The sequence below is a fragment of the Carcharodon carcharias genome, chromosome 9 (genome assembly GCF_017639515.1).
Source record: "Carcharodon carcharias isolate sCarCar2 chromosome 9, sCarCar2.pri, whole genome shotgun sequence".
Taxonomy (NCBI): Eukaryota; Metazoa; Chordata; class Chondrichthyes; order Lamniformes; family Lamnidae; genus Carcharodon; species Carcharodon carcharias.
In genome coordinates this window covers 126,329,609-126,348,961 of record NC_054475.1, presented here as the reverse complement: position 1 = coordinate 126,348,961, position 19,353 = coordinate 126,329,609, and the positions used below count along the sequence as shown (strand labels likewise).

General features: G+C 42.4%; 1 protein-coding gene across 1 annotated transcript in view; it reads right to left on the bottom strand.

Moving 5' to 3' along the window:
• si:ch211-26b3.4 (connector enhancer of kinase suppressor of ras 2) overlaps window positions 1-19,353 on the bottom strand; it is a 748,930-nt gene that overhangs the window by 669,558 nt on the left and 60,019 nt on the right. Inside the window, exon 2 of the mRNA XM_041195459.1 lies at window positions 6,368-6,531. Coding sequence (XP_041051393.1) covers window positions 6,368-6,531 — 164 coding nt within the window. The remainder of the gene's footprint in view (window positions 1-6,367; window positions 6,532-19,353) is intronic.

The following is a 19,353-nucleotide window of genomic DNA, read 5'->3' as shown; positions in this document are numbered from 1 at the left end:
ATTCAGCCCTATGAGTCATGAATATGACATATTGTTTCAGGGGCCCTCAGTAATACCTAAACTAAGTAAAGCATCCTTTCCAAAGAATGGAAATTATTGTTACTGATGTTATTGTAAGAACACTTCAAATGCATTAATCAAGTTCCCCTTAATAGTATTTTAACAGAGTCTGGAGGGAATTTTCAGAATAAGTAGGGAAAGACCTTTCAGTATTGCTAAACTACAGAAGGGCATTAGAACTTTAGGGAATTGACTGGAATTACCATAAGATTCACCATTTACCACACCAAAGTTATTGTACACAAGCAATATGGTATCTTAATTGCAATATATTAAAAAGCAAAGGGAATTTATTCATGACTAAGGACGCTATCATGACTGGAGCACAATCACTGTGGGGACTGCTGCAGATCAAGAAGGCAACTCACCACCACCTTCTCAGGGGAATGGGCAATGCCTGTGTTGCCACATCCAAGATAATACAATATAAAAATAACAATGTGAGAATATATAATAGAATTATAGTATAACATGTAATCATTTAAAAATATCTTCTGTATTTGCTACAATTATTAATATTCTTCTCAAACTAAATTAATGGAATAAATAAATCAAAGCTGATATGTTAAAGGTAACCACAAGCTCTATAACCAGTGGAAACAGCTCAAGCTTAGAAGAACAAAGGTGCACGAATAGTTTAGAGTGAATGGCTTTAATTGGGATGGTGAGTGCATTGAATGGTTTGTCCCGAGGCAGCAGCATGGGAAAATCAGAGGAATGATTGGATGGATAGTTAAGTGAGGGTTAGTAGACTGAGACCGATCAACTTTCTGGTCCTCTTATAATTTCCTAAGGAACATTGTGTCTGAAGAAAAACCAAACTGTTAGCTCACATGGTTCCCTGCAAACACCTACATTAATATTTAGCACTTGTTCACAGATCTTCAGTCCATGTTCTCAGAGTGGAAACAAAGTTGAGGGCACAAACAAATTAAACCACCAACAAATGTAAGTGAGAAATTGTTTAACATGTTTGCACAACATTCCTTTGTCTACTATTTTAACAAAAACGTCAACCAATTTAAAACAAAGATAAAGCCTAAGTTAAAATAGTGAAAGAGAATATTGTAAGAATACTAATATATCACCAGTAGCTTTAACTTTACAACATCTTTCTTTGTAGCACACACATACACCCACATAGAAACATCAAAATATCCCGTTGTCCAACCTCATACAATCAGTACAGCAGGCTCATTTTGAATGTCTGCTCGTCCAGCAGCATTCATCCCCATGTTTTTGTGACAGTAGACAAAACAACTTGAATTCACAAGGTGCACACAGTAAAAATTTAGGGAAAAATGAAACTACAACACTGTTCCAAAATACTGTAGTATAATACATTTAGAGAATGCTACATTGGAGAAAAGTTGCTTCAAAGTTTGCCGCACCAAGCAAGTGGAGCACTTCTTAGCTGTCACATTCACACAAGGTTGTCAGTATACTATTACTTTCACACTATTTGTAAATTTCAGGTGCACATGATGCAAAAAGCACCATGATTCAGCAGTCAGATTCCACTCAACCACCTTACATCCACAGAGGCTAAGAGTTATGGCCCCACCTTTAGCAGTTAGTTCCATAGCATTTGGATTTCATACCAAGTGTGCTACAGTCCCAAGGTACATGTGAAACCATGGACTGAATTTTTCAGAATTTTTCCTGCATCGGGTGAGCTCAGTGGGAGTGGCGGGGGCGGTCACAGAGCCAATTAAGGCCCACGAGCGCTACCTATGTGGGTGGGGGGAGGAGGGAGGGCCGGGTCCAGTGCTCTTTTGCACGTTGCCTCAGGGAGATTGAAGTGCTTTTTAAAGAAATTATTAAAACATTCAAAATTTAATGAAACATGTCCCCTCATGTGACTGTGTCACTTGTGTGGGGACGTGTTTTTATTTTTCAGAAAAAGTTTTATTTAATTCGTAAAAGCTTCAGGAAACCTCATCCTGCTCGTGGATGAGGTTTCCTAAAAAATGTAAAGGCCACTTGGCCTTTTCACCTGCCTGCCAACCATAAGGTTGGACGGGCAGTGTGAAATTCAGGTTAATTACCTGGTTAATGGCCTTAATAGGCCTATCAATTATCGGCTGGTGTACAGCTGACTCCGGCAAGTGCCCACCAAATGAAATATCGCGAGACAGCACAATGACGTCGGGATGCACGTCCAATGTCATCGTGTGTCATGTTACCTGCCGGCGTGTCGAGCCCGCCCCCACACTCCAAATGTAAAATCCTGGCCCATATTTCTAAAGTGCCCAGGTGCTTCACAGACCTGCTAGGAACTTATTAAACTTTTCAATGTTTTAAGGACTGACTCTGTTTTCCACTGTCTTCTCAAATTAAATTAGACCCCCAGCAGCAGAGCTCACTGGATGTGCATCCAAAAGCTTAAAACTGACAATAGCCATGCAAGCATGTGCAATAACCTAAAACAGACATGTCAAATACAACAAGGAAAATGTTGCATCGTCTTGGATTTTAGGTGACTTTATAAAGCTCTCCTTTGTGTTAATAATATTTCTCAAATCTTGAGTACCATAATTTGATACAATTACATATACCAGGTTATTTATTTTAAAATTGTTTTTCTTTATTTATAACAGGTATTGATAACAACCAGCAATGCACAGTTAGAAAAGTTTAATTGAGAATAATGTGCATAAAACTTTTACTCCGAAAGCTAAATATTATGCTTATTTTATATTAAAATATGTGCTGATTGCCACTGGGTAAGTTAATACAGATCTGGATTTTGTAATTATTTTAGATTACCATATATATTAGGGCTTGCGACATAAATTATGCTACTATCTCATCTTGTCCCACCTCCACTGGATCGGCACTGCAGTAATTCAAAGAACAGGAGCACTTGGGCTGCAGTGGCCACAATAATCACCGTGTTAAGGATTGAATGTCTATTGGCTGAAGGTATCCAGTAACTGCAGGATCTATTTAATATAGAGCTATTGTCTTGCACAATACACATTGGTTGTAATAACAAAATGCACATAAATCACAAGATTGATAGCAAATTATGCCGCCTTCTCTAGCTTAAAGAAGCAATACTACAAGAAGCTGAAATTAATAATTTACTTTCCTCTCTTGCTGAACAGTTATCCTCACTGAACTATGTCATTATTTCCTATTAGGATCAAATTAAATAAAATTTTAATTAGTGTGTCCAAAAAACTGCAATTATATACTGCCTTACCACCTCTTCATAAACATGCTATGGATACAATTAATTAATTTGATGTGCAGTCACCATTATGAACGAATACTTCACATCCGTCTTCACCCAAAAGAATGAGGATGAAGGCATAGAACTCAGGGAGAAAGACTGCAAGGTTCTTGAGCAAATTCATACAGGGAGTGACAAGGTATTGGAGGTGCTGGCAGGCTTAATCCAGGTCTGGATGATTTGTGTCCCAGGCTGCTGAGGGAGGCAAGGGAGGAGATTGCAGGGGCTCTGACCCAAACTTTTAATTCCTCTCTGGCCACGGGGAGATACCAGAGGGCTGGAGAACAGCTAATGTGGTTTCGCCATTTAAGAAGGTTTGTAGAGATAAACCAGGGAACTACAGACCAGTGAGTCTCACATCAGTATTAGGGAAACTATTGGAGAAAATTCTGAAGGAGAGAATCTATCTCCACTTGGAGAGGCAAGGTTTGATCAGGGATAGTCAGCATGGCTTTGTCAGAGGGAGGTCATGCCTAACAAATTTGATTGAATTTTTTGAGGAGGTGACCATGTGTATAGATGAGGGTAGTGCAGTTGATGTAGCTTATATGGATTTCAGCAAAGCCTTTGACAAGGTCCCACATGGAAGACTTATAAAGAAGGCAAATGCACATGGGATACAGGGTAACTTGATAAGGTGGATTCAAAATTGGCTTAGTTGTAGGAGACAGAGGGTGATGACAGAAAGATGCTTTAGTGACTGGAAGCCAGTGTCCAGTGGCATACCACAGGGATCTGTGCTCGGTCCTCTATTATTCGTCATTTATATAAACGACATAGGTGACTATATGGGGGGTAGGATTAGTAAGTTTGCAGATGACACAAAGATTGGCCGGGTGGTTAACAGTGAGGTTGAGTATCTTGGGCTACAGGAAGATATAGACGGGATGGTCAAATGGGCAGATAAGTGGCAGATGGAATTTAACCCTGAAAAGTGTGAGGTGATACACTTTGGAAGGAGTAATTTGACAAGGAAGTAATCAATGAATGGCATGACACTAGGAAGTTCTGAGGAACAGTTCTGAGGTCCCTACCTTGGCGTGTGTGTCCATAGATCTCTGATGGTGGAAGGGCATGTTAGTGGGGTGGTGAAAAAGGCATATGGGACACTTGCCTTTATTAATCGAGGCATATATTACAAAAGTAAGGAGGTCATGTTGGACTTGTATAGAACCTTGGTGAGGCCACAGCTGGAGTACTGCGTGCAGTTCTGGGCGCCACATTACAGGAAGGATGTGATTGCATTGCAGGGGGTGCAGAGGAGATTCACCAGGATGGTGCCTGGAATGAAACATTTAAGTTACGAAGAAAGGTTGTATAGACTTGGGTTGTATTCGTTGGAGCAGAGAAGATCGAAGGGCGACCTGATTGAGGTGTACGAGATTATGAGGGGCATGGACAGAGTGGATAGGGAGCAGCTGTTCCCCTTAGTTGAAGGGTCAGTCACGAGGGAACACAAGTTCAAGGTGAGGAGTAGGAGGTTTTGGGGGATGTGAGGAAAAACTTTTTTACCCGAGGGTGGTGACGGTCTGGAATGCGCTGCCTGGGAGGATGGTGGAGGCAGGTTGCTTCACATTCTTTAACAAATACCGGATGAGCACTTGGCACGTCATAACATTCAAAGCTATGGGCCAAGTGCTGGTATATGGGATTAGGTAGGTAGGTCAGGTGTTTCTCATGTGTTGGTGCAGACCCAATGGGCTGAAGGGCCTCTTCTGCACTGTGTGATTCTGTGATTATGTAGGTTAACAAATTTTTCCTCAGCTAAGTCCCACAAACAATGAGGTGAATGCTCAGTTGAATGTGGGCTATTGGTGAGAGAAAAATGGTTGACTAGGACAAGGCTTCAGTGGCTACAAAGACCCTGATTTTAACTGCTTCCCCTCTGGTGAAAACCAGACAGGGGAGCCAGTTAGAGTAAGGCAAATCACACAGCATCTCTGAACCTGCCAGCTCCCTGCCGTATCCCATTTGTTCTTTTCAATAAGATAGCCACAAGAAAGAAGTCAGGTCTGATTTTACATATGCAGATCTAGTCCATTATTCTCGTCTGAATTTGTAATCTTGGTTGAATGTCTGAGCAGAATGGGTATCAATGTTTATTTCACCATCAGGCAAACCTGTCGAGAGCTGGAATGTAGATCAGCAGCAAACATTTAAGTTTTATGTTAGGTTTACTTGAGGGCGAGGAATAGGTGTACTTCTCTGGACCTCACTATGAATCTTGCACCTCCCATGCACCAGGCTACCCCCTTCCTGCCCCTCACTCCCAATCTCTGCCAAAAGACTTCACTCTATCCCAATCCCTGACAAGAGACGTCTCCATCTCCCAATTTCTGCCATGAGGCTACACCTCAATCCCAATCTTTGCCAAGAGCATTTTCCTCCTATCCCAATCCATGCCAAGAGACTTCGCCTCCTGCATGGCCGCCAGAGACTGTCCATGTGGTTCCAAACTGTGGCCTCCTTCCACCAGATGCCCACCCATCCATTGGTCACGTCAATTTGGCCAGATGTCAGAATGGACTCTGTAAATCTTTATTTAAATAACACCTATGTTATGATTGGCAGGACCTCCACATCCTTGGCTTTGTTGGTTTCATAGCCCACTACCAGGGTCTTGCACACCCTAGTGAAAATTAAGGCTAAAATGTCACCAGTGAAGTTCCTTAAAAAAAATGGTGTACCTACCTTTCTTCAGATAGGTGCCAGCTGTGGCTTAGTGGTAGCATTCTCACCTCTGAGTTAGAATGTTGTGGATTCACAACATACTGCAAAGAGTTTGGTCTTTAGGCTGCCGTACCCAGGAAACCAGAAATTGTCAGGTGCTATTGCCAATGGTTTTCAGGTAGCAAGTGCCAACAAGCACTCCAAAAGTTTGCCTTAATAAATAGTTTGTACTTCTAAAGGAAAAGTTAGATGACATAATGAATGGCCGCTAGAAAAGTAATGAAATAACATTTAATTGTCTTTGAAGCAACCACTTGAACATCATGACCAAATGCCAACTACAGTCTTCACTGTTTAATAGCAGAAAAAGTCAAAACAAAAGATGGAACTGGACCTTACCAGCGCACACAGCAGATCAACTGCTTCCAAGATAAGTTCCTGATGGCCAATGCGTGTGACACCTAACTCCTCAAGCTCTTGATGCGTAATGTGTAAAAGCTGATCTCCATTGATCTTTTCCCTTTCAAAGTTCTTTATATATTGCTGGAGACAGTCATCGAGCCCTGCACACAACATTGAAACAAAAAGAGCATGAGTACTGCAATGATCATCATAGAATCATACAGCACAGGAGGCCATTCTGCCCACTGTGCCCTTGCCAGCTTTCTAAAGGAGCTATCCAATTAGTTCCACTCCCTTTCTATTTATATCTAATTCCTTTTTGAAAGTCACTATTGAATCTACATTTACCAGCGTTTCAGGTGGTGCATTCTAGGTCACAACAGGTTATTATCAAGGTATGACATAATTTGGATTCTTCACAGAAACTGCAATTATTACAGCCTTATTCTGGCCCACTGTGTCGCACTAAAAATGAACACTCTGTACTGTGGTCTGAATAGGGTTACTCACTTTAAGTTATTTGGTACAGTTAGCTATCAAGTAAATATTGGTACGTAAATTTATTAGCAAGGCAGCAATTCGAAATATAAGTATGTCCAGAATGTGCATATTCCTAAACATGTTGCACACACAAAACAATTGCTTTGCATTGACTCTTAAGTACACAAATGTGTAATTCATTTCTGTTGGCAAGGCAGAACATAACTGAACTGTTTGCCTTCCAGCAAACATTTCACAGCATTAAAAATGAATCCTGCAAAAATAAATATTGAAGGTTAGTCACAGGCAGAATTAGAGGTGCTAACTACCAGGCATCCTTGGTTCTTTTCAGCCAAGTCCTCTTCCCACAGGGCAATGACAGATGCTGGTTATAATCAGATACCTTGGCAGGAAACTACAAGCATTACAGTATGAACAATTTATTTTATATAACAATGTGAAGAAACAAACCGTTCCAAATACAATATGTTACCATGCTTATTTTGAATTACCACTGGGAGAGGCCTACACCTCTTTTGGGGGAACCACTGCTGATTACTGCATGATCAGATACAAGAGCTTCTAATTCTGTTCTGACAGTTAACTATTCTACACTTATCGCACTTAGTCCCTTTATAGCCGTTCCGTTGAGGGGTCACTGCCTTAATTATTTCTAGCCTCCTATTCACCCATCAAGTTGAATTCTAAGTGGATAGTCTGGCAAGAATAAACCTTATCAAGAACCACTGACTGACAGTGGAAAAGTGGAAGCAGCACAACAAAGATAAATATTGTGATTCCTAAAATGTATTTCAGTTATTCATATTGTTGAAATCAATAACAATATGGGCAAATATGTTCAAGTTGATCTCCCTAGGTATGCTCACAGGATGTTAGAAAACATGGTGTTATGTAAATAAGGCAGGTTGCAGTTTGGGGAACAGACGCTCGGTCAATAAATATCTGTGACAGTTCTGGACTCTATTGACCAGAAACTCAACTGGACCAGTCACATAACTGCCGTGGCTTCTTCATCAGAAGAAGGGGGTTGGGTAGTCTATGACGAGTGGCCCATCTCCTCACTTTCTAGTCTCTCCAATTTAGAAGTGTGATAGAATTACTCTCCATCTGCCTGTGCCTCCAACAACACACAAGAAGCTCAACACCATCCAGGAAAGGCATTCTTCTGGGTAACTACCCCATCCACTGCCTTAAGCAACTGCTCCCCTCACCACCAATGCACATTGGTTGTAGTGCACTCCAACTACAGAACCCACTGCAGCAAGTTGCCAAGACTTCACCAGCAGCACCTCCCAAACTCTCAACCTCCATTGCCTAGAACAACAAAAGCAGGAGGTGTATCAGAACACCATTACTTTCAAGGTCTCACTGAAAGTCACACCATCCTGATCTGGATATATAGCACCATACCCTTATTGTTGCTGGGTCAAAATCCTGGAACTCCTGATTTAATGGCACTGTGGAGTACTTTCACTACATGGACTGCAGCAGTTCTAGGCAGCTCACCAAAACCTTCTCAAGGGCAACTAGAGATTGGCAATAAATGTCCACCATGCTGCCGACTGCAATATCCAAAGCGTGAATTTAAAAAATTAAACAGTGTGGGAAGTGAGCATTTGTAGGAGGAGAAACTAAATTAGGGAAAGTAGGAAACACCGAAAAGATGAACTTAATGAAGACTTAAGGGGATTATGGGTACATGGAGCAGCAATGAAGGGCCAAGGAGGAGTAAAGGGGTTGCAAAGCGTGGGGGCAGTGATCTGTTTACATACTGAGGTCTACAGGTGGAGACGTTGAGTATTGATAATTCAGGTTGATGGTTAAGATAAATGAGAATTTTTTGGGATGTATGCATAACTACAGGGGGAGTCAGCAGTATTGGTGGGTTGGGAAATAGTAGTGAGTAACTGAGGGTGATAGGTCATCCATAATGGGGATAGCTGGCAGTTGAGGGGGCAAAGATGTGTGGGGTTCAGCAATGGGAACCTAGAAGATGTGAATATTCAGGAGCTGGGCAACTTCATTGGACAGCAGTAGACATTGAGGACTTACAAGGCAATGGAGTACTGTGTGCAAGTCGGGACATCCCATTATAGAAAGAACATCAAAGTTATAGATTTACCAGAATGGCATCAGGGTTGCAAAATTGTAGTTATGAGAGATTTGATACAAAGAGAGGTTAGGGCAGTGGGATTCATTTTCAATTGCTTTCAGAAGAGTCACACAGAGACAATGATTAGAATTACCTTGATGTGTTGTAAATTGCTCGATTTCAGCACTGAAATGGAAAGTTCAGGAACATTTTTGGTCAAATATTGTTTTCACAGATTGATCTTAGATTTGCAGCCAGCACAACTGTTATCAATTATAATATTTATTACTTTCAACAGGATCCAGAGCAATCATCACAAAACCTCTGAATTTACTGGAGAAAAATAGTGAAAATTCATTTTTTTTGCTGGAAAGAAACTCATTGCACTGACAGCATTATTAATACAGTTGTGATTAGTTAAACTAAAATGTTTGCGATACCAATGGTGATGGAGGTTTTCCATAAGAAGCATCCAAAATGTATTTTTTAAAAACTCACAATATTTAACAGAGCACCCTGTTTCTGTCAATCTCATGTCTTAGCCAGAACAGTTAAAACATATGAAACATTTTCTGACAAATTAGTTCTACAGCTCATTCTCAGATCATAAGGAAAGGGGGGGAAAGAACGATAATTGGTAGTGTGAAAAGGTAGACCATGAGACAGCCTGCCATTCGCAGTGAGACAATCATGTGTGATAGGCAATTCTGCACTTGGTCAGATTCAGTGGAGGGCATTTTGTCAGCAAATATAGTCTAGAAGCAAATTTCAAGAAAAAGAGCTTCAAGCTGGAAGTAAGTCTCATGACTCAGGGACATGGAAAGGGAAGTTGGACTGGTAGCCAGAAATAGCCTGAGGTACATTCAGTCATATTATTCTGCATCACAAATCCCATCCTCCCTTGTGTTTTCCAACTGTGCATCCCTCTCTTAATTGTTCATGGACTGATGAATGCTCACTCCAGTTTCCCAAGATCTGGAATATCCCATTACTCCCAAACACTGGGATTCCCACCCTACTGTTCTCAAACATAAAAGGTTGGACTTTTTCACAGGCTTCAAGACCCTGACATCGGGACCAAATTGGTCGCCTCTGTGCTCGGGCAGGCTTTCAGTGCTGCCCATCCAATCTCACAGCCAGCAGCTCTAGAGTCTCAGCAACCCCGCTGCTCTGGAGTCTCAGCAACCCTACCAGAAGTGGGCACTGGTGAAGCAAGTGCAAGAGCACCAGAGCTCTTAGAGACATAAAAATTCAGAGAGGCCAAGCAGACAGGCCCCTCGGAATGGAGGGGAAACTCCTGCAGCGGCAATGTTTGAGCTGCAAATGTGGCCATTGTTGCCAGTAGCCTCCTATTTGGAACATGGTGCCTACAACTCCGATGGCATTCTGGACAGCTACAGGGAGGCCATCTCCAGTGAGCTAGCGGCCTCCACCCGCAGCGAGGGAGCTGCTCCACAGGGTTAAGGTTAGGGTTAGGGCTTTGCTCATCTCATCTTTGCATTTTCCCTTGGCACACTGGTTGAACATTGCTGAGCATGGGTTGCTAAACCGCCAAGATTTTTCAGGAGTCTGCAGGAATTGAAGGTTAATGTAAGCAGCTCTGAAGAAAAATCATTATAAAAACATCCAAAGTAGAGGAGAAGAGATGTTTGACTCTGAGTGTCAAGAATCGCCCAAGTAGGAAATGAAGGGCTGAATTTTCCCATTCAAGTTGCGAACCCGATGTCAAGCTGAGTCATGGGCCCAGTGGGGGTTGCCGGACAGCGGGCATGATCTTCCTAGAGGAGGCCAATTAAGAAGCTGCCTTCAGAAGGTGCATCCGATTAGGGACAGCAGACAGCTTGAGGATGCACAACGGCCAAAACACCTGAAGTGAAGGGTGGCCGACAAACCCAAGGTGAATGCTGTGTTGCTGCTGAGGTGAATGGAGAAGGAGGGGGCAGCCAGTTCCTCACACCCAACACTATCTAGTGGATCCATCTGCAGCTGACAAGTAAACAGTTGCAAGCATTTGCCTGCAGATGTCCTGAGGATTGACAATTTTGTCCTTTAAATTGACCACTACATATGAAATTCATGTGCCCCGACCTTGCACTCTGCTTTTGCCTCCAGTGATTACATAAGCTGCAGACACAGTGGGGTCCTGTGCACCACTGGCAAAATTCAAAGCCTTCCAAAATTGCCCGCTAATAGCTTCCATAATTACCTTAATTGGTTTGCCGCCACTGACAGGTGGGTGGTCATCTGTGCACATATCCTCTGCTCCACCCCCCCTACCCACAGGAAAAACAGGAGGGGATGGAACTGTTGGAAAACGTGTCTGCCGCCATTTTTCAAATGTTCCCACTCCCCTACTTATGATCACGCCTCCAATGGCCTGAGAAAATACCTCTTTGAAGTGTCTGTTCCCTTCCCAACTGGCATAGGAGGGATGTGTGCCCCAAAAATGGATGTGTTGGGCAACAAATGGGACTAAGGTGGGCAGTTGGGAAGCTGAAGATGATGTGTTGAAACCTCCTGGAACCTGAGTTAGTGATCCTGACTAAAGTCAAGAATTCACTTCATGGGAATTAGGCATGAATCTAGATTCTACCGCTCCATGGTGCTGCTGGCTAACTTTACTTTCTCAAACGTAAAGTGCTTCACATTTTAAAACATCAGGAACATACATGCCAAGCTTCAACTGTATACACTGCCAGCACTTTGGGGCCCATCAGCATCTGCCAATACAATCAGTGCCCTCAAGGCTGGCACCAAATACTGAGATTCCTCTATTTCCTGATGTTCTAATGCAAAGGGCCCGGATTGCTTTCAGGCAACATGAAATTATGTCAAAACAGGGGTTTCCAACCCCAGTGCAAAGTGGGCAACAATTGGGGCCATTAGCACTGGAAGCATGCACTGAGGAGGAAGAAGTGTTGTCTAAGCAATTAGCCATATTACTCAGATGGGAGATGGGGGGAAAATGGTTGTCATGAGGCCTTGACAGAATGCGCTGTCATGCGAAGTCACGGCAAGCAGAACAAATGGCAAGGGGTAAATATGTGACTTTGTGTGATGGGGGACAGAATGGATGAGGATGAGGGGAAAGTAGATGGAGTGGTTGGCTATGCAGGGGAAGTTAAATCTTGGCAGCAAAATGGAGAGGGAAAGAGGAGATAAATGGGTGACAACAGATAAAGAGGAAGTGGATGGTGATGAAAGGGAAAAGGAAAGGGCAGAAGCTGGGAGTATGGTGATTTGCAAGAGGAAAGAAAGAAGACATTGGAAGCAGAATTTTAGGATGTGGGTGGAAGGAGAATGTCACCATTAACTGAGGGGGTAGGGAGATTGAAAGTGCGCATGAAGTCTGGAGGCAAGAGGGGAAGGAAGAACACCTACTTGGGACAGAAGATGGTAGAAGAGTATTAGCTGATTGGAGAGGGAGCTGAGTTCCAGGGTTGAATTGAGAGTGGAGCTCGCAGGATTGGGGAAGAGAGTGTCTATGTGCAAGAGTGGTGAGTTGGATGGGGTTGGGTATCTCTGTGAGCTAAGGTAGGAGGTTGAACAGTGACAATGTGAACAAGAGCAGTTGGGGTCTGGGGGGTGCGGAGGAGAGGAGTTGAACATGGGTCAGTGACAGCTTACGTGAGTGACAGTTTAGTGCTAATTAATCAAAGAAGCCTTCATCAGCTTGGGCATGTGCGCAGAATGCAAAATGGCTGTATCTCCAAGGATATGCTATAAGGGGAGGTAGTCCATGCCAAGAACAACAAGGCACCCAAAGCTGTGATTCAAGGATGCTGTCAAAAGAGACATGAAAGCCCTCAACATCAATCACGAGAAGTGAGAAACTCTAGCTGATGACTGATGCAAACAGCAACACTAGCTTTGGGAAAGAATTCGCCAGCATCATGGCATGGGGTTTCAGAAGCTCCAAAGTGGATGCCAGCTCTGCAAACAAGATGTCAACAGAGATCATCCCGCACCACCGGCAAGGGATAAATTTATGCGAGGCACTTCTGGCAGACTTTGCCTCTCCAAAAATGGTTTGTTCAGCCATCAAAAGCAGTGCAGCAGATGATCTCATCTGACCTCACAAAAGTTCTGAGGCTGCATTCTCATCATCTCTCATAGGTGGAAGGATGCCAATCGACAGCTGACATAACTTTTGGGTGCGATTGGTTGACCAATTGAAAATCCTAATGGCACTCCGAAAAATTAAAATCTTATGCATTACAAAGTGTAAAGATGCTTAAAATTAGCCATAATACTAAAGTTTTCATGTAGAAGTACCATCCGAGAGCCTCCTTAAAATCCACCACTAATTTTGCACATTTATTGTTTGGGATTCCACCACCCCATCAACGGTTTCAAGTAGTTATGTGTTTTTGCTCCCATGCAAGTGATGGGATCTGCTAACAGTTTAAGTACAACGCCCATGTGACTACTTCTTTTCAATTGTCAGGACCATTTGTGAGCAGTCAGCCATGTTTGGAAGCTTTGTTTACTTTTCCTGGTTAATTCTCTGGTGCATGCAGCAAAGTCCTCACACAAGCACATTAAATAGGTTGCTTCATGAAATTCAGTGTTGCACAAAGTGGAACGAGAAACATTTGCACATTAGCATGCATCAAAGACAACATAAATTAATTGAACAGCTCACAGTAATTAACTATAGTCATTAATGCAATCTACAGAACCTGTCAATCTGAAACTGGACTCTGTTGTGGCATAGGGAATATTCCAAAAGCAGCAGAAAAACATTAAGCAACTTATTTGCACGGATGATCTTTCTATTTATACAACAGCAGACAAAACTGCAAAGCTCTTTTTGACTTCACTAACCTAAATATGGAGTTAAGAGCTATCTTTAGCATTTCAGATGGAAGAAATTCCATCTGCTGTCAATGTCGGCAATTCCAGCAAAAAGGCATTTTTGGCAACAAAGAAGAATGTCTCAGACAGTGAAGCTGGTAATAAATAAACCAATCCTGAAAGGGGAGGTGGATTTCCCGCATCCAATGACTGACAGGGCAGCTGACATTAGGAAAAACATTTACATGCTGCCTTTAATGTAGTAAAACATCCCAAGGCGTTTAACAAGAGTGCTTGGTCAAGACTGATATTTTTTCTTCCACATCTTATCAGTCATCAAAGTCTATGGCCAGAATTTTACCCTCCTCTCCAGGCAGGTTTTTAGGCGGGGGTGGGAGGATCGTAAAATTGAAGGAACGGCATTCTCTCTGGGTTCCCGCTCACCCTGACCATGCAGCAATTTTATGCTGGGTCAGGCAAGGCTTCAGAGGGGAAGCCCGCCTTGCCTCAATTGAGGCCCTTGGCCACTTAAGAGGCATTTCCTGCCCAGGCTCAATATTTAGGATGGTGGGAAGATTTACCTGGCATGGGGGAGGCCTGAAAAAGAATGGGCCTAGATCTTGTGTGGGAGGTGGGGGGGGGGGGTGGGGGGGGGAGCCCTCCATCAGAAGCCCCCTTTTACTGTGGGCGCCATCCCCCCCACCCCTGTAAGGGCCAGTAGCCGCTGGACCTCCCTCCCCCCCACCCTTTGGTCTTTCCCCCAAAACTCCAATCAACCCCTTTTGAAAACTCACTTTCATAAAAACCCATTCAAAACTTTAAAATCTTCTCAAGCGCTTAATCCTTTATCAAAACAAGCTTCCATTCATAACTCCGTATCAAAGACAGCTAATTCCTTAATTACCTCTTTAAACTGACAATCAAATTGTGAACTTAAGACCCGCCCCCACTCCACCACCTTTTTGCTGAGATAATTTTAGCTTGTGGAAAGCAGCTAAACATTCATAATGACATAATGATAGCCCTTGGGGACATGTCAACAAACAGCTACTTTGACTGCTAGAACACAGTTTTTTTCAGCTCTCACTGACATTTTAAAGGACTTGGGATTAAAAATCTTCACAAGTTCTACAGAACTTGTTCACCCTTCAAGAGCATTTACGTCTACTCTAAAAATCTGTGACTCCCATGCTGTGAATTAAAGCCGTTTCTACAGTTCAAATGGCCCAAATGAGTTTGCATTTCCCTCATGTGAGTAATGCCACGCCACCTTTCCCTTAATGGCAAAAATGGGATCTGTCAGCAACGGGCAGGAAATCCACACCCGGTCCCATCTGTCATTTTTAAAGGTCTGCAGAGTCTCCACAACTCCTGGAAAATCGTAACCCAGATGTTTAGGGCATACAATCCAGGCTGACATTCCAGTGTATTACTGAGGGGCTGTTGCACTGTCAGAGTGCCATCTGTCAGATGAGACATTGAAAATAAGGCCCTGTCTGCCTTCTGAAGGGGACATCCTTCTGAAGGAGAAGATCCCATAGCACTGTCCAGGAAAGAGCAAAGGAGTTCACCTTTGTTTCCTTGCTAATATTTATCCATTCAATGTTCTGAGGTCACAAACGCACTACATAAATGCTTTTTTTATGCAAGGAGAGTAAGGCTGTTCTCCCAGTATCCTGGACAATGCTTATCTCTCAACCAACATTACTGAAACAGTGACGATGAAGGGTCATCATCGATCTGAAATGATTAATCTGTTTCTAGGCCTGGCCTGCTGAGTCTTTCCAGCATTTTCTGTTTTCATTATCACTGAAACAGATTGTCTGTTCATTTATCTCATTTTTATGTGTGAAGTCCTTTGCCTAGTAATGTAACATTAGCATTATGCTAGTTAAATGTCAAACTTTAAACATAAGTGTTGCTGTAAGGAACCTGGCTGCCACATTTCCCTATATTACAACTGTGATTGCACTTCAGAAGAATTGTACCAGCCGTAAAGTCCCTTGGGCATTCTGAAATGCTTTACAAATGCAAGTTCTTTCCGTATAATAAACGGCAAATCAAAATCTACTCTACTAATGAAGTCTACAAGATTTTGACAATTTATAAAATTCCAAGTACTCCATTAACAACATACAATATAAAAAATCACACCTGTAAAGGATCAAACCAACCCCAACAAACAGCACCTCAAGTGATCAGTGTCAAATTTCCTTGTTACTGTTATTAGGTTGACGCTCACCATCTTCAAATCAGCACATCAAGACAACTTCTCATAAGACCATCTCTAATACAGGCCTGATGGTGGGCAGGCAGTGACTGGGCTTCATAACTAGAGGCAGTGTGGTACCCCTGCGACTGTATTACTTCAGAAAGTGTGACTTATATGGAAACCAGTCTATCTCTTTGGAGCCAGAAGGCCCTGGGTTCAAGTCCAACTCCAGGACGCTGTAAATGAAAGAACCCAGCCACTGGTGCAGGCAAGCCAGCATGTATCAGTGCTGGTCCCCAGCCTGGTTAAATCGGGAGGATTTGCGGCAGGAAGGACATCCGACTGAAAAACCACCTGCCAAGTCCAAAAATAATGATTGATATGAAGGTGTTATTAATTACCTTTGTGGCGACCCCATGTAACATGGGAAACGCTGCGAGAGGAAGGAAAAAATGGAAACCAATTTATCAATTACTGGCTCAAGTTTGACTAGCCTCTCACAATGGTGGGCAGATTCAGTGTGTGGTGACAGATATACCTTGGTACACCACCAAAGGCACAAGTACATAGATAGAACACTGTTTGCAATAGGTAATGCTCTGGTGTTTACCACATTCCAATAGCAGCATTAAAATCTTTCCTGTTCAGTTCTCACTAATGGTCCTTCTTACCTTCTCTTATCAACAAACTATATAATGCATGAATGTCAAATGCTAATTCCAACACACACAGACGTAACATTTGTTGCACAAACAGAACAGATGGCATTAAACTGCTTTATATGTGCTTCCCCCACAATGAAGATCTTCTCACACAATTCTTGTTCTCCCATGTTCAGTGCGATAAGACCTATGTTCATCAGATTAGCCATTATTAGTTCATCATTAATGAATCCAGTGGTTCAATAATGCACAATGTCAGTGTTGAAGGAGGCCACTTGACCCATCCTGTCGGTGTAAACACTGAGAAAACTAGAAAAAAACTATCAAATTTTTTAAAAAATTTCTTTCTAAATTATCGATCCAAAATTGCACATTGGCCGAACCAACTATCAGAATGAAATTTCGTCACTTGAAACTTTTTTAAAAATGACAACATCTAGTCTGCTATAGTGACAGTGATATTGTGTACTGTATAATTATCTGAAACTGCTGATATTAATATATCTTGGATGCTCTGGCCAATTACCACTGCCCCCTATGCCTCCTGCCTCCTAAAATATATCATTGTAAGTATCCATGCAGTCCATGAAGGCAAAAAGTTCAGGCACCTGAGCCATGCAGTGTGCCAAGATCGTTAGCACTTGTGCTGCTGGCTGTGTGTTCCAAGTATTAAACTCAGCGTACAACTCTGGTGTGTTCCAGGGAAAAACTCCAGTCAATGAGCCACAAAAAAAGGTGACTAACACCAATGTTGGAAATGGTTTTCATTTTAGTATCTGTACATCACCAGTTCACAAGAAGTTTTTTTGCGAGGAGTAAACTAAGATTTACAAAGCCCCAAAAAGATGGAAAAAGATTCTTCAAAAATAATACATGTAACCTACATCCCCAAAAAAGCTGCCGACAGCAGGATAAGGTAATGCTTGAATGAACTTCTTGGGCACTGGCAGAGCTGCTCCTGTTAAGTAGGTCACTCTTACATGACCAGCATAACAAGGAGACGGCTAACAATACCCTTGGGTTTTCAGCTCATTGACTCCTATTAAATACCACTTTCCACCTCGGGACTAAATGACGACAATCAGTTATCATCAAGTGGCTTTACTCATCACATGAAGTCCTATCTTGCAGTCTTGATCCTCCTAAAACTATAGCTGTTTTAATTGTCTTAACAAAGCTATTTGATTTATCTGTCAAATAGATCAAAGGAGGTATCTATAGTAATGAATACTGCTCACGGAAATAATACTTCATCATGAGTCACACAGCATTAGGGCACAGCTGGTTTAGTAGTACCGACTGGCACTTTGTGAATGAAGAAAGCACTGAGTTCAATTTTAGTTACAATAGTATTTCACATAAACATGAAAGTGCATGGATTCTTTACAAAAGGTTCAAAAGAGTGGCTCTGAAAGCTTTTTATTCCAAATAATGGGTTGCTATCTCCACTTTTTTTTTAAAGGAGAATGGTCTAAATCTTAATCCAGGGAAAACAGAGATACACAGCAAATCCTGTGAACAGAGACTGAGAAACAAAATAGGAAAAGCCATGAAGATCTGTTGTAAAACTCATTGCTGATGAGTTTTTTTTTAAAGAAATTGTATTTTAGATTGCCATTGGCTAAATGAGATTGTTTAGTGAATGGTTGAACTATGCAGATCAGAAAGATTCCAGCCCTTATTTCCAATCTGAGGCAAATCAGTTGATCTGAGAAATGGCAGAGGGACATTAAAATTGGTGTCACTTCTCCTATGAGTGTGCATTCTCCAATGATCACTCCAGGTTATGGAAATTGTAGGACCTTGAACCTGAAGCATTCCTTGATAATAATCTCTTGTCAATAAATCTGTCACTGAAGACATGAGTTTCCATTGGTGCATAATACCCATATAGCAAGAATCCTTGAGCCTAAACAATATACAATTACTGTCAAATGGTCACCAAAAACATGGTTTTTATACTGCATTTGGTAATCTATTCAATTACATGAAAGATTAACTCAAAGTTCTGTTTACAAAATTGAAGTGAACAATGCATCTTCTGTAGAAACCAAGATTCCATTCGATACACTCCAATAATTAGGGGAGGTGATGGCATAGTAGTATTGTCACTGGACTAGTAATCCAGAGACTCAGATGCTCTGGGGACCTGGGTTTGAATCCTGCAACAGCAGATGGTGAACTCTGAATCCAATTAAACCCATCTGGTTCACGAATTCCCTTTTGGGAAGGAAATCTGTCATCCTTACCAGGTTGGTCAGGCCCACATGTGACTCCAGACCCAAAGCAATGTGGTTGACTCTGAAATGGCCTAGCAAGCCACTCAGTTGCAACAAAGACACAAAAAAGGAATGAAACCGGATGGACCACCCGGCATCGATTTAGGCACCGGCAATCGCAGCAGCTGGGGCTAGTGCCAAAATTGGGAGACAGCCTGACATAGTCATCCTCACGGAATCGTACCTTACAGATAACGTCCCAGACATCATCATCGCTGGGTCTGTCCTGTCCCAGCAGAGGTGGTGGCACAGTGGTATACAGTTGGGAGGGGAATTGCCCTGGGAGGCCTCAACATCAAATGTGGACCCTATGAAGTCTCATGGCATCAGGGCAAACATGGGCAAGAAAACCTCCTGCTGATTACCACGTGCTGTCCTCCTTCAGCTGATGAATCAGTGCTCCTCCATGTTGAACATCACTTGGAAGAAGCACTGAGGGT